This window comes from Ruditapes philippinarum, unplaced genomic scaffold (genome assembly GCF_026571515.1).
Source record: "Ruditapes philippinarum isolate M1 unplaced genomic scaffold, ASM2657151v2 ctg5481_1_1_1_1, whole genome shotgun sequence".
Classification (NCBI taxonomy): domain Eukaryota; kingdom Metazoa; phylum Mollusca; class Bivalvia; order Venerida; family Veneridae; genus Ruditapes; species Ruditapes philippinarum.
The window spans coordinates 30840-46909 of record NW_026864116.1 but is presented as its reverse complement, the minus strand read 5'-3'; the positions used below and the strand labels follow the sequence as shown (position 1 = coordinate 46909).

The window sequence follows — 16070 nt, the reverse complement described above, 5'->3', positions numbered from 1 at the left end:
AGACGGTCTTTGGGAGTAAAAATAAAATACATAGAACTTTATTTAAAGTCGAGGTTAAAGGGACTGGGGCCCGTCTTATCAACGGTCATACCACTGTTTTAATCGTACGATTTTCGTACATCGATCGTACAATTTTGGCGGTGTCTTATCAAACGTCGCAGATTTCCTTAATCTTACGCATTTTTTCTACGATCGCTAAGTAGCAGTCGCAGATCAAACAAAATGGCTGCCTTACTTCTTGTGAATCGACAACGCCGAAGGAAAAGCCGGACTTTTAGGCAGCGAATTGGTGCATTTGGATTGCCTGAGTGATCAGGAAGTTGTGGCCCGCTATCGGCTTGATAAAGCTGCCATTTACGAGCTTGAAAGTATTTGCCGACATTTGTGAAAAAGTGCTTTGCCACCGCATCCACAGGTAAACGTTGCGTGGCCATGACTTACACTATACCCCCGTTCCCCCTCTACAACCCAAAACCCTAAAAAAAAATTATGAAAAAAAATAATTTTTTTATGACTAAAATTTTATAAAGGTATTTTACTCTACTTTCATTTTGCATAGAAATATCACTAGCATCTCAATTATCAGCGCATATATTCATCAATTTTTCACCAATCTTAATAATCTTGGTCTCAAATCTTAGATAAATAAATACTCTTTAAGAAAACAACACTGGCACCTTCGCTGATTATACGTAGCAAGAAATATCCAAGCCCAAACTGTCAACAAATGAAACTCGGAAGAGATCTGATTGCACCGTTTCGGTAAAACTCTCACGAGTAAAACACACTAAATTCACCGTGAAAGAATATTTCTTTGTATTGCGTATTTAAATATGATAAAATTAAGTTATTATTTATAATAATTGTTCAATCAAAGCATCTAATGAAACTATAACGCACCTTTTTTCCTATATGTCAAATTCTCATTCCAAAATGAAAGTAAAATGGGCCTGCAGATTGTTTTCAAATGGAGTATTTTCATTGGTCACAGGAAAACCTCGGACCAATGAAATTACTTAAAGGGAAACAACTCTGCTGTGCCAATTTACTTTCATTTTGGATTGAGAATTTGACATATAGGAAAAAAGGTGCGTTATAGTTTCATATGATGCTTTGATTGAACAATTATTACAAATAATAACTTAATTTTATCATATTTAAATACGCAATACAAAGAAATATTCTTTCACGGTGAATTTAGTGTGTTTTACTCGTGAGAGTTTTACCGAAACGGTGCAATCAGATCTCTTCCGAGTTTCATTTGTTGACATTTTGGGCTTGGATATTTCTTGCTACGTATAATCAGCGAAGGTGCCAGTGTTGTTTTCTTAAAGAGTATTTATTTATCTAAGATTTGAGACCAAGATTGTTAAGATTGGTGAAAAATTGATGAATATATGCGCTGATAATTGAGATGCTAGTGATATTTCTATGCAAAATGAAAGTAGAGTAAAATACCTTTATAATATTTTAGTCATAAAATTTTTTTTTTCATAATTTTTTTAGGGTTTTGGGTTGTAGAGGGGGGACGGGGGTATAGTGTAAGTCATGGCCACGCAACGTTTACCTGTGACCGCATCAATATCACAGTAGCAGATTTCTTTATTGTTTATATAAAATTGCCATAATGCAGTAGTGTCTTGTGAATTTGGGGGTTCAGGTCATATTTCAGCACTGGGGTGGGGCCAATTTTGACCCCAGGGCTTTAATTAGAATCATCCTGGTAGAAGTCCATAACACAATGTTTCATGCCAAATATCTTACCTCTAGCCTTTGTCAATTCAAAGATTTTTCAAGTTTTACTATACATGCATATAAGGAAAATGTAGTGGGGACAATTTTGACACTAGGGGCAAAATTTGAACTACTTTGGTAGAAGACCTATAGATGATTTTATATACCAAATTTCTAAGCACAAGAAGACTTTTTTATCTTTTTGCCAATTTTGACCCCAGCGCTATAATTTAAACAATCTTGGTAGAGGTCCAATAGACAATGCCATATGCAGCCCTGTGGGTCTTTAGTAGAGGATCTTGTTAATTGGCAAGGGGCCAATCAAAAAATGAGCAAACTTGATAAAAGACTTCGGTTCTGGTGAGCTAAAAATGACCTAAAGTTGACATGTGTAAGTCCTACTGCTATTTTGATATTGTTATTAATGTATACAATTAACTAGAAATGTGTTGCCACGCCACGGATGCCCCCGCATGCAGCCAAAATTTCAAATGTTTTAATAATGATTTGTTTGCACAAACTATTTTTTTCATTGTAAGTTCAAAGCCCTTAAAACTATTCAATGTTAACACAAACTATTTTTATACAAAGTTAAAGGCACTGAAACTATTCTGTGTTAATCTTTTGTAAATTGCATATTGCATATTTGTAGCCTAGATAATGCCTACATACATTTCCACAATAGTATGAGTGCTGAAATTGAAAATTTCAAAAAAAATTCCAACATCCAAGAAAGACAACTTTGTCCAAAATCATTGAACCACAACTAAATTCAAACTTGACCTGCTTATTCCAAACATGTAGTATATGTCAAATTTGAGTTGAATGTGTACAACCATTGGGGAAATACTGAACGGAAACTAAAAAATTCTTACTTTTTTACAAAGTTCAAGAGGGATAACTCTGTCAGTAATCATCAAACCATCACCAAATTCGAAATTGACCAGTGTATTCTTATGACATATCCATATGTTATATTTGAGTTGAATATGTCAACTGGAAACTGAAAATTTCTTCTTTTTTTTTTTTCAAAGTGAAAGGGGCATAAATCCAAATAAAACCAATCTTCAAAATTTGACCTTACAGTATGACCTTGATCTTTGACCTAGCCACAAAGTTCTTGCGCATGACACACCATCTCATTATGGTGTAATATTTGTGTTTCGTTATTTGAAATTATGCCTACTAATGACAAAGTTACGCCCTGAACAAGCATAATCCGGACAAACTAACGAACAATGACATACACCGAAGCGCCATTTTGACAACTTTGTCAAGCTCTCTGCATGCAGGCTCGACAAAACCCTTCCTAAAAAAACAGAATTCGACTCCAAAAAAACACAATTGGCACAAAAGCCAAAACACAAATATGTTTTGACAATAAACTTATAGCTGGTACAATTATATTTTTAAATCAATCAATTGATTAAATTTTTCCTTCAGCATTTTACAAGGAATTTTGCTGACTTATTCCTTTGATTCAATTTAACTTGCTTATATTACTTGGCAGGCCCTTTAACTTCAATATGAAAAGAGATACAACAAACCTCAGATTCTCCCAATTCAAAATCCAGCTCTTTTTTCCTAGCAGATATCACAGTATCATCCATAGTGCTAGAATTATCAGATGTTTCTGAGGGGACACCTTCTTCTTCTACTTCATCATCATTATCAGAAGTCAAGCCAAGATTATCTTCAATTCTTGGCCTAGATGATGCACTCACTGACCTCTCCTTTAAAATGGTTATATTTTTTTTAAACATTGCTTTCATTTCCTCTAAATTACAAATACATTTATTCTCATGTAATTAAATTTACCATTTACAGGTGTAGTAATGTTGTCCTTGTATTCAAAAACACTATGTACACTGTTCCAGTAAGCTGAGAACTATTATGTAATAATATCATTTTTATGTAAAGTTTTCAACTCATTTGGCTTATGGTACAAAGCTTGTTATTTCTTATCTATAAAGAGAAAGAAATATCCAAACCTATACAATGTTGATTATAATATAAGGTATAATTCTCCTTCTTTCTATTTTTGTTTAGCTGGATGAACTGACAATAACATTTTACAAAATGCTTGCCACAAAAGTATGAAAATGTGTTCAAAATCAAAAAACTGTGCTCTGTTTTATACAAGGATAAAAGTATAACATGGTAAATTGTGGTTACATGCACCCATAATTTCATTATTTTAGCAAAAACATAATTCTTGAAAATATAAGTCAAATGTTTCTTGACAAGTTAGCACTGTTGGAAATCTTGTATGGATGTGATTACATGCAAGGAGAAACAGTGCTATATATATATATATTCCAGCACACTGATAACAGACAAACAGCATGTGTTTTCTAAAGTTTAACAATCTTTCATTTTTTGGGCAGACATTTTTATCAGAGATTAAACAATAATCATTCAATCAAAACTTTATTGCAATGAACTGACATGTATAACACTTCTACATTTCTGACTGACTTGCTTAAATAAAACAGTCTAGATTTTTAATGAAAAATAAAAAATGAAAATATCAAAGTTTTTTTCCCCATGTATTTACTCATATTGTCGAAAAGCAAATGCTGTTTAAAGAATCACTACAAATATAGCCATAAAATATGTGCAAAGAAATAAAGAAGATAGTAGCAGGTAAACACAATTTACCTCCCTGTCTGAAACTTCTGACTGTATATCAAGATCAACAGATCTTGTATCATCAAGTGGTTCAGTGTTTGGTGTCATTTCACGACTAGCATCATTTACATCTGGTTCCTCTCTCACTGACTATAATGAAAAATATTTTCAAGTGGGTTATGACAATACCTCCACCTTTTTTTCCTTCCAAAAGTGGAGCTAAACAGAAAAATTGTTTGTTTTGAGAGAATATGCTGTATATATCTCACATCATAGTGAAAAATATTCACATTTACTCTCATTTCTCAGTGTGATATATCAAATTCACAAAACAAAACAAATATCCTTTATGTATAAGCAATTGCCATTTGACCTTTCAGTTTTTGCTTTAATTTAACTTTATATTTTGTATCACTCTATACAATACTATATTCATCTTTTTATCACAATACTATATTCATCTTTTTATCACAATACAAACTAAAATTCTACTGATTTCAAAGAGCCAAACTAATGTTACATAAAATATTAAGTTTCTGTTTATTTTTGTTTTGACAAGAGTGTAAAACACGCTTGTCCCCTTGTTAGCATGTTGGAAGTTGCATGCAATATTGCTCGGAAACCAATTTGGCATGCAAGGTCAATGTGACCATTTGACATTTGAGCCCTTAATCCAAAAAGGAGTCATCTACTTTCAGAGACCAATGCACCTGAGAAGTTTGAGGGTCGAGGGTTGTCGAGTTATTGGTCGAACACTGTTTCGACATACAAGGTAAATAAGACCTTGATCTTTGAACCCTTGACCCCAAAATTAACTAGAACTATCACTAAATGTGATTAATACCCCCACAAGACTGCTTCTGAAATGAGGATGTTACTAGTAACAGAATACCTTGTAAAAGAATTGAAATATAGAGTTATGGTTGTGGGCAATTAAAGATAGTTGTGGTTCTTATATGTTGCATTTCCTTTCAATGTTGCATTTCCTTTCAATGTGGTTGGCCATTGATGAAGTTTAATTGAATTACTCTGTAATAAGTCCAGAAAGACAAAGTTTGTTTGTTTGTTTGTTTGGATTTTTAGAGTTATGGTTCTTGTGCACTGCACTTCCCCTTATTGTGTTTGACAATTGTATGAAGTTGTTTTGAATTCCAACCAGTAGTTTTCAAGTTATGCCCCAGACAAGGAAAAGTAACAAAGGGCAATAACTCTGTAATTAGTCAAGATAGAGTTATGGTTCTTATGCACTGCACTTCCTCTCAATGTGCTTGACCATTGTATGTAGTTAAATTGAATTCCAACCATTAGTCTTCAAGTTATGGTCCGGACAAAAAATTCAATGGAAAAGTAACAAAGGGCAATAACTCTGTAATTACTTTAGATAGAGTTAAGGTTCTTGTGCACTGCACTTCCCCTTATTGTGTTTGACAATTGTCAAAGTTATTATGCAAAGTCTTATGCACTGCACTTCCTCTCAATGTGCTTGACAGTTGTATGTAGTTATATTGAATTCCAACCATTAGTCTTCAATATAACTTCATAATTAATTAAAGTTGTTTTGAATTCCAACAAGTTGTTTTCAAGTTATGCCCCGGACAAGGAAAAGTAACAAAGGGCAATAACTCTGCAATTAGTCAAGATAGAGTTATGGTTCTTATGCACTGCACTTCCTCTCAATGTGCTTGACCATTGTATGTAGTTATATTGAATTCAAACTATTAGTCTTCAAGTTATGGTCCGGACAAAAAAAAAAGCAATGGAAAAGCAACAAAGGGCAATAACTCTGTAATTACTTTAGATAGAGTTATGGTTCTTGTGCACTGCACTTCCCCTTATTGTGTTTGACAATTGTATGAAGTTGTTTTGAATTCCAACCAGTAGTTTTCAAGTTATGCCCCAGACAAGGAAAAGTAACAAAGGGCAATAACTCTGTAATTAGTCAAGATAGAGTTATGGTTCTGATGCACTGCACTTCTTTTTCAATGTGCTTGACCGTTGTATGTAGTTATATTGAATTCCAACCATTAGTCTTCAAGTTATGCTCCGGACAAGGAAAATGCAACGGACGTCTGGACCGACCGACCAACCGACCACTGGGTAGCTCCTATATACCCCCCCAAACTTCGTTTTTGGGGGAATAATAAGGGTCATTCATTGGGCAAGACCGTTGCACCTATGCAGTTTGACAGCCAAGGGTCCATGTGTTGACAAGTAAATGGTCGGAAACTGTTTTAAGTTAAACATAACATTGACTTCTGACCCCTTGATCCCAAAAGCAATAAACTGGCCAAGACCAATGCACCTATATGGTTTGAACGTCAAGGGCCAATAGGTTGTAAAGTTATTGGTAGGAAACTATTTGACATATAATGTCAAAGTGGCTCTGATCCCAAAATCTATAGGGTCATCTAAAGGCCAAGACCAATGCAGCTTTGAAGTTTCAGGGTAATGGGTTCATTCGTTCTCAAGGTTTGGGCAGAAACAATGTAGGATGGACAAACCAACATACATGCTGCAAAAAAATATTTCTATCTTTGAAGGAGGTCATAAATATACTTCAATTAAAAAATTGCTGCTTAAATAAATATCAGCGAATATAACATAGAACTGACACAGAAATATTTAAAAACTTACAAGCAATGTTTGTAAAAGGCCAGTATAACCTCTTTCTTGTTCTTTTAAATGGTCCATCAGTTTTTGTAAACGATCCATCTCATCTCTGTATCCAGGCTTAACAAATAAAACACCAAACATTGAACATAACAAGAGTAACATAGTGCTCAACAAACCAATCAAACCTCAGACAATATATGTTTACCATCCTACCTTACTTTTTATAATCATTATGTGAATCATCATATATACATATATATAAACACTACTTCAACATTATTCTGAATAACATGTTCTCCAATCATTTCCCTTCACAATCCTCAGAATTTTCCATGAACCATATACTTCTTTGATAGAAACATATGTATATCTGAGATTTCACTGTTATATAACAATGAACTGTTGTGATTACCCATAATTTGGTAAGATTCTGTAATACCTCCGCTTCTCTATCTCTCATGTTATACAGTAATTTACTTAATTGAAAGCATCTTTGCTGGTCAGACTTTAAACAAAAAGGAATGAAATGATTGTTATTTTCTCAGTTGTAATTGTTTACAACTTTTTCTTGTTTTATTTTAGTTCAAAATTTCAGTCATATATGGCTGGGACAGTAACAGTATGAATATTCTGTACAAGTACAGTAACAATATGAATATTCTGTACAAGTACAGTAACAATATGAATATTCTGTACAAATACTAACAGGGTTCTAGCTAGCCTATTATTGCATGCTGTGTGTGACATACTGTCAGTTATTGAGGTATAATTGTATCTTCCGGGGTTCTAGCTAGCCTATTATTGCATGCTGTGTGTGACATACTGTCAGTTATTGAGGTATAATTGTATCTTCCGGGGTTCTAGCTAGCCTATTATTGCATGCTGTGTGTGACATACTGTCAGTTATTGAGGTATAATTGCATCTTCCGGGGTTCTAGCTAGCCTATTATTGCATGCTGTGTGTGACATACTGTCAGTTATTGAGGTATAATTGTATCTTCCGGGGTTCTAGCTAGCCTATTATTGCATGCTGTGTGTGACATACTGTCAGTTATTGAGGTATAATTGCATCTTCCGGGTTCTAGCTAGCCTATTATTGCATGCTGTGTGTGACATACTGTCAGTTATTGAGGTATATTGTATCTTCCGGGGTTCTAGCTAGCCTATTATTGCATGCTGTGTGTGACATACTGTCAGTTATTGAGGTATAATTGTATCTTCCGGGGTTCTAGCTAGCCTATTATTGCATGCTGTGTGTGACATACTGTCAGTTATTGAGGTATAATTGCATCTTCTGTTGATTATCAAACAAACACACAATATAAGCCTTACCATTTATATCTATCCAAGCATGTAACATACTTTTACAATATACCTGTCAATCAGTGTCAATAATGGAAGATAAAACCAATGAAAAGCCATGATAGCAAAGTTATGATGTACTTTAGTCTTTATGATTGTTTTGGCATGTATAACCCCACTGTAAGTTAATTTTCAGTGTTTTCCTTTAATTTTGTTTGTGGCACAAGTAGTTGATGAGTGATGGATGATCAAGCAGCTTTTTTTCTCTTTCTTTTAACCGTAAGAAACAATGATTAGAAATGTATGAAAGTGACGATGATTTGATTACTTGCGGTAATTAATATCAAAAACTGAGAACAGAATTTTACAGTCAAAGACTGATGCTTCTTTGTTACAATAAAGTTGAAATAAATCAACAACAAAAAAATGACCTTAATTAGCAATTATTAAACTTGAAAAAAGTGAAACTAAAAGTCAAACTCCATTGCTGATTATTTCAGCCTCAACTGCAATAGATTTCTTTGACTATCAAACATTTCAATGAAAATATTTGCTGATATTAAGACACTTTTCATTTAAACTTTAAAGAATTTGATTTGCTTGCAATAAAACCAAAAAATTAATTGTTGATTGATGTAAATCACACTAAAAATGTTAACAAAAATAGACCAGGTGTCTGAAAAAGATCTGTTTTTGGATGTAACTTATTCTGACATTAATTTTAATCATTGAGAAAAATGTCATAAAAGAAAGAAAAGAAAATGCTTTAAACTAAATATTTTTCTTTGCCTTAACCTCTTATATTGACATAAACACTGCTTATTCATGTACAAGCAAATATAAGCAAAATATGAATAACAAGCTTGTTAACAAAGCTAATACCCTAGGCATAACAAGAGCCACTGCCGGGCGGGGCAAGGCGGAGCAAGGCTCCACTTTTTTTAACTTTTTCTAAAAGCAAACAAATAAAATGTTTAAACAAAATCTTTAGAAATTAAAAAAATAAAAAAAAGCTTTTCTTCAATAGCTAGGTCTAGACACACATGTTGTTTTGTCCAAGTATTTAACATTTTTCATAATGTTAAATGATGATTTTTACATTTGAAAGCTGAACATCAAAGGACAAGAAAGTAATTCCCTTCATCAAAATCTAGATCAGCTGATAACAAAGTTTAATTTTTATATCCAAAAAAAATTAACCAAAATTCAATAATTTGACCTTGATTGTCAATGTAAAGTCAGTCCAACCTTTTAGAAGGTCTTGTCTAAAAGTTTTTTTTTGTTCAAAGTATGAAGATAATACATTTTTACAGCAAAAGACCTTTAAGGCCAAGGTCATAAATGAGCCAAGGTCAATAAGAGTTTGATATACATGAAGGTTTTATTCTAAAGAATGTTGCATCTTAATATGAAGTCCATTCATAAATCCATTCATTAACAAAATAATTATAGCCAGCAAAACAAAAGAGATAAAATTTCAATAATTTGACCTTCAAGGTCAAGGTCATTTTTCAGTGAAGGTCAAGTTCTGTCTGGGTAACTTGAAGATTTATTCTCAAAGATTGTTATGTTCCAGTTTGAAGACAATCCATTCTATAACACTGTTATAGCCACTTATAGCAAAATCAAGCATTTTAACTTCAAGGTAAAGGTCATTTATGAATAAAAGTCAAATTTAGTCTGGTCTACATGAAGGCCTTGTTCAAAGGAATGTTGTGGCCAGATATGAAAACATTACAACAACTTAACAAGAACCATGTCAACATGGCCATCCCCCGCCGAATAAGTTTGCTCATTGGAAGAATGTATATGTAGAAGAGCAGAATAATTCAATTTTAAGAGGTCTTTTGGTAATGAAAACTGAGGGCTGAAGTGATTCTATGTGAATACTAATGGCTGAAAATAACAAAGGGCAATAACTGAAAAATAATGCAGGGTAGGTTATCATTCTTGTGTGCTGCACCCCTCCTCAGTAAAATCTATCCACCCATGAAGTTTCAAGTTGATACCTCAAATACTTTTTTAGATAAGCTCCTGACAAAATAGTATGAAAAAGAACAAAGGGCAATAACTCAAAAATTATATAGGGAAGAGTTATCATTCTTGCGCACAGCATTCCTCCTCAATAAGATCTATCCACCTATGACATTTCATTATGACATCTCAAACACTTTTTGAGTTCAGGTGAAAAGTTAAGTATGAAAAATAACTAAGGGCAATAACTCAAAAATTATGAAAGGTAGAGTTATCATTCCTGTGCACTGCACACCTCCTGAGTGAGATCTTTGCACCTATGAAGTTTCATGTTGATACATGTATCTCAAAGGCTTTTTGAGTTATGCTCTGGACAAAAATTAATTTTGAAATATAACAAAGGGCAATAACTCAAAAATTATGCAGGGTAGAGTTATCATTCTTGTGCACTGCACTCCTCCTAAATGAGGTCTATCCACTTATGAAGTTTCCAGTTGATTTCTCAAATACTTTTTGAGATATGCTCCGGAAAAAAATGTCGGACGGAAGGACGAACGGACAGACTATTTCTATATCCCCAACCGAAAGCGGCGGGTGATAAAAAGTTATGATCAAGGTTAAAGTTTGCTAATGGGAGATCTGCCATGACTGTCACAATACCTAGATTCATTTTCAAAAAAAAAAGTTGAGCTAAAAACTCACTATGGACACACAACTCAAAGAGGATGGTTACCCTTATTTTTTCCAATACTTTGTAGGGGTGTCATTGATTCAATCGATATCGGTGTATCAACGATCTTTGTTATCCGATTAGATATCGATTCCTTTTTTTAAATATCGGATATCGAATGCACATATATTTCTAGCTAAAGAGATTTCAGCGAACAGGTTTTATAGAACTAATAGACATGTTTACTGTCGAAAACGTCAATATAAAAACGACATATAGACATATAAAGTTATGGAAGCCAGAAATATTTTTTTTCTAAAATGAAAACGGAAATCAGTGCCAAAGTTACCTCCCAGTGTCTTTAACGAATGCTGCCTAATTTCGTTGTAATCTCGCACGTCTGCTAAGTGGCTGACAAGACCCCTCAATTCAGATTTTAAAAAGGGAAAATGCCAAGAAAAATTTGTCAGTGTTTCTTTGTAAAAATTATGATTACAAAATGTTAAACTTTAATAATTATTCAGGTTCTAAACACTATAATTTGCCAATTAAACCCGGCTTAATTGGAACGGCAAGGACGGGATTTAGCATGATCAGTAACTACGTAATAGCAACAACAACAACTAAAGTAAAATGGAAAAGGCTTTAAACTTTATAGTTACTAGTCATTAGTTTTCATTTATAGCTATATGATAAAAAAAGAAACAAATTGTTCAGTTTTCATAGTTTATCTTTTTTGCATTTGTCTAAATATAACTGCTTTGTCAGTGTCCTTAGGAAACATCTTAACAGACTTGAAAGCTAAAATTTAGCCTGGCAATCGATATATCGCTGTATTGCCGATAATTCATTACCGATATATTGATACAAAAATCCTTATCGATGACACCTCCAATACTTTGTTTTAATTAAGATTTACTTTAAACATGAAAATGTTAGGTTGTCTCTGCATAAGTTTTGATGTTCATTGTCTGCTTAAGTAAAAATTGCAGCACTCCCAGAATTGTCTTCAAAAACAATATCCCAAGATGTTCAGAGAAAAAATAAAGTGGTACATGTATGAAAATTCCACAGCAAGTTGACAGAAAATTTGATGTGAAGACCATAATAAAGAATTCAAATTAATGCCTGAAAGGGATCAATGAAAAAGTGGGGTTATAACCTGAACCAAGGTGTGATGCTGACTTGAAAGCAAATTGCCCTCACTATAGACAGTCAACTCCAAAGCTTTACATAAAGATGTTTAAAGACATACCGGATCACCAGATTTTCTAAGCGAATCCATCATGGAGCTTGCTTGTTTGATGTAGTCACGTATCTGCATCAGTCGCCCAACAATCTGACTACTGTCAGGCTGGAAAAAAACAAGAGGCCCATGGGCCTGAAAGGTCACCTGAGTAATCCATAGCAGATTAAATGTTTTCTTTTTTGCGCAAATAACTTTATTGACATTGATTAAAAACATCAAACATCACACAAATATTTTAATTTCAATAATATATTATGTATAATATTATATTGTGCAACTTATATTCTCTCCCTGGAGCTTTAACCCTAAAAACAAAGGGGTCATGCATTTCACATGTTAAGAACTAACTACTTGTTAACTAGAGCTATCGCTAAAGGTGATTAATACCCACTCCAGCAACCTTGACTTTTTGGAAATTAAAGTGGTCTGAAGCAAAATTTGAACTGTGTACAAATAATTCTTAACTAACGTTATGCTCCAAGAAACCATCTTTTTATTTTTAGTAACAGTGGCCCTTCATCCCAGGGGCTACAGAAACAAACCGAATCAGGGGTCTTCATATAAGCTTTTGATTGCAATATTTTATGCCTAACTGTATAGTCCAGAAAGCTATTTTTTTACTCTAAGTAACCTACACCCAAGGGGGTCCAAAAGCAAAAAAAACATGGGTCTTCATATAATCTTACTATATACAGAGTTTGATTACAATATCTCATTCTTAACTCTAGTTATTGTCTGAAAACCATTTTTCTATTTTTAATGACAGTGACCTTGACCTTGACCTCAGGGTTGACAGGTCCGAAATGCAATACCAAGCCACTCTGGTCTTCATATAAGCTTGCTAAATACCAAATATGATTACCGGTACAATATCTCATTCCTAAATCTAGTTAATTGTCAGGAAACAATTTCTCAATTTGTAGTAACAATAACCTTGAACTTTGACCCAGGGTGTCCAAATGCAATACCAACCTGGGTCTTCATATAAGCTTGCTATATTTCAAGTTTTGATCACATATAATGTCATTTGTAACTCTAGTTATTGTCTGGAATCCATTTTTCTATTTCAGTTAACAGAGACCTTGACCAAGTGATTTTTTTTACCTCTGCGTCCAATAACGCAATGAATTTGCTGCTGACGCAAAAGTTTCAAAAAAAATTAATGTGCATCTTTTTGGACGCATGCATTTTCTGAGTAGGAAGTCCTGTCTGGTAGGAATTTGGTATGTAATACCAAATTGTGTAAAAGTTATGTCAATCTTATGACAGTTAATGTTTTTTGTTCATATTTTGCCATTGTTTTACCGTTTTAAAAAGCTTACAGTTACATGTAACATTTTATTTGTGTAGCGCTTGTTTGGAAATGTCAACTTAAACAGCAATATATTCTAAGTAATTTTGACCAGCTTGATGACAATTTTCCAATATCCATCCGAAGTTTTTTAAACATTTAAATACTTTCTTGTTCGGAGATTTTCTTGTAAAATTTACTTTAAAACTATCAATTAGAACTTTATTGATAATAGCTCAGCCATTTCAGAGTTTGAAAACTCATGAGTCCCTGGTTTTGGGGACATCAAGAAGCATTACTCGATTAAAACTGCACTTAAAAAATTGGCAAATCAAATTTTAGATTTTTTTTAGAAGTTCAAAAATTTCGGTTTGAATATATCGTAAAGAGTCAACTTGGCCCTATACCAACTCGCACCGGGTTTGCAACTCTGCACAGGTCAATCGGGGGCCACTTTGAAAAAAAACTAGGAAAATGTGTCCATAGGACATGGGTGCCCCCACACTCCACTGATTTGTTCATCTTATGTCTCAGGTCAAATTTTTTTTTTGGCTACATCTGCCCAAGATGAAAACTAAAAATTTCTTGTTATTAAAGTACCGGTCAAATACTACAACATATTGAATAAATCCACAAGAGAACCCCAAGGTGCATAAGTACAACATGCTGAAGCAAACATTCTTGGAAATTTTCAGGCCTACAGTCATACACTTTTTGAGTTACGTGCAACACAAGTTTTAATATTGTAAATTTTTTACTAAGTCAAGGGCAATAACTCTAAAAAAATACTAAAAATCCACATGAAATACCCAGGTGCACAACTACACATGCTAAGCGAACATTCTTGTTAGGTTTTCATGGACTCCTGGGTCAAATACTTTTTGAGTTATGTGCGACACAAGTTTTGAAAATTGCAATTTTTACTAAGTCAAGGGCAATAACTCTAAAAATATCCACACGAAAATACCTAGGTGCACAACTACACATGCTGAGCAACATTCCTGTAAGGTTTCATGACTTTAAGTCAAATATTTTTTGAGTTACGTGTAACACAAGTTGAAAATTGGGGGAAATTTTTTTAAGCAAGGGCAATAACTCTAAAAATACTAAAATATTTGCCCTAAAAAATCCACATGAAAATATCCAGAAAGTGCACAACTACACATGCTGAGCAGAATTCTCGTAATTTTCTTGGACTCTAGTGTCAAATAATTTTTTAGTTACGGTGCGACACAAGTTGAAAATTGGAAATTTTTACTAGTCAAGGGCAATAACTCTTAAAAATATCCACACGAAAATACCTAGGTGCACAAACTACACATGCTGATTAACTTCTAGTTAGGTTTCATGATCAAGGTCAAATATCTTTTGAGTTACGTGCGACAAAAGTTGAAAATTGCAAATTTTTACTAAGTCAAGGGCAATAACTCTAAAATACTAAATATATCACACGAAAATACCCAGGTGCACACTTCACATGTGATTAACATTTAAGTAAGGTTTCATGACTCTAGGTCAAAATTACTTTTTGAGCTACGTGCGACATAAAAAAGGGAACGGACGGAAGGAATGACGGAAACAGGGTAACCACTATGCCCAATTATATGGCGGGGGCATAATAAAAATATGTTCTGTTCATTACAAATATGTTTTGTCCTGTTTATAAAAGTCCTTTGCAACTATTTTTTGTCATCATTGCTATGAAATGTGTCCATTAGGTAACAACAGCATAGTGTTAGAATTGGGCACCTGCTTTTGTATACATTTTGGGTCATAGACATTTTTTCAAATGTGTATTGATTATTGATCGAGAGAAAAATATCAATGATACATTAATATTGCCTATAACTATGACAGCTCTAATTTTTAGTAACATTGACCTTGACCCTATGGGGTCGAATCGCAATCCCAAGCAAGGCCTTTGCATAAGCTTTAAATATACCAAACTTGATTAAGATAAGTCAATCAGAACTTCAGTTTAATCGACAAGAAACCATCTTGTTTGACCTCTGAACACCAGCCCGCCCACCCGCCACAAACCCCATTACACAAATCTTATAACCAGTATTTTCAATTAAAACCTGGTTGATGAATTAAAAGATAAATTTTAAGCTCCGACAAGAATCAATAGAAACTTCAAGGATATAAAGAAAAGTTACTTTTCCTCCAGCTGCAGCCCGAGCTTCATTGTGATTCTGTTTGTTATTATTTCTATTATTTCTATCTTCTCGTTGATTTGGGACAGGTCTGGAAAGCTGTGTTTCCATGTTTCCACCTTTCCTGTCTGCCATAACTCGGCAAAATTTTCTCGCCTTCTTAAACAAATTTCTTTCATTGTTCCTTTCCCCGTCATTACTTACACCCTGTAAAGTAACAAACCTGTACTCACTAAATGTATTAACAAGAAAGTAATGTTTGACAAAAAGTTGTATTGAAAAAATTTGGAAAAAGAGACTTTTTCCATAAAGGTACACATGGTACATACGAGGTCACACCAGTAAGTTGATTCATTCTCATTTTTGCACACAATTTGTTCTTACTTCACCATGACTTACATACAGAACTGGTTTGGGTTATGTAGTGATATTTGTCTACTGAGAAAAATA

The 16070-nt window shown here is 33.7% G+C and overlaps 1 protein-coding gene across 2 annotated transcripts; it reads right to left on the bottom strand.

Moving 5' to 3' along the window:
* Positions 1-2782: 2782 nt before the first annotated feature.
* LOC132724474 (pericentriolar material 1 protein-like) lies at positions 2783-15734 on the bottom strand. Of its 2 annotated transcripts, none has more exons than XM_060709345.1 (5): positions 15624-15734; positions 12180-12278; positions 7391-7483; positions 4396-4515; positions 2783-3467 (listed from the first exon to the last, which is right to left on the bottom strand). In XM_060709345.1, exons 1-5 carry the CDS (start codon positions 15729-15731, stop codon positions 3234-3236), a joined length of 654 nt encoding a protein of 217 aa, XP_060565328.1. In that variant the 5' UTR covers positions 15732-15734; the 3' UTR covers positions 2783-3233. The 2 variants fall into 2 exon arrangements, with proteins under 2 accessions (XP_060565328.1, XP_060565327.1); XM_060709344.1 differs by lacking the exon at positions 7391-7483 and adding an exon at positions 7000-7095 and having other exon boundaries at positions 3219-3467.
* Positions 15735-16070: the final 336 nt, after the last annotated feature.

Excerpts from the sequence above, each read along its gene's own strand:
- LOC132724474 (XM_060709344.1), bottom strand. The coding sequence starts at position 15,731 with ATGGAAACACAGCTTTCCAGACCTGTCCCAAATCAACGAGAAGATAGA. Across the intron at positions 12,279-15,623 it reads GGGCTGCAGCTGGAGGAAAA|CCTGACAGTAGTCAGATTGT; the intron begins GTAACTTTTCTT and ends GTTTTTTTCCAG. Across the intron at positions 3,468-4,395 it reads CAGAAGTTTCAGACAGGGAG|GAGAGGTCAGTGAGTGCATC; the intron begins GTAAATTGTGTT and ends ACCATTTTAAAG.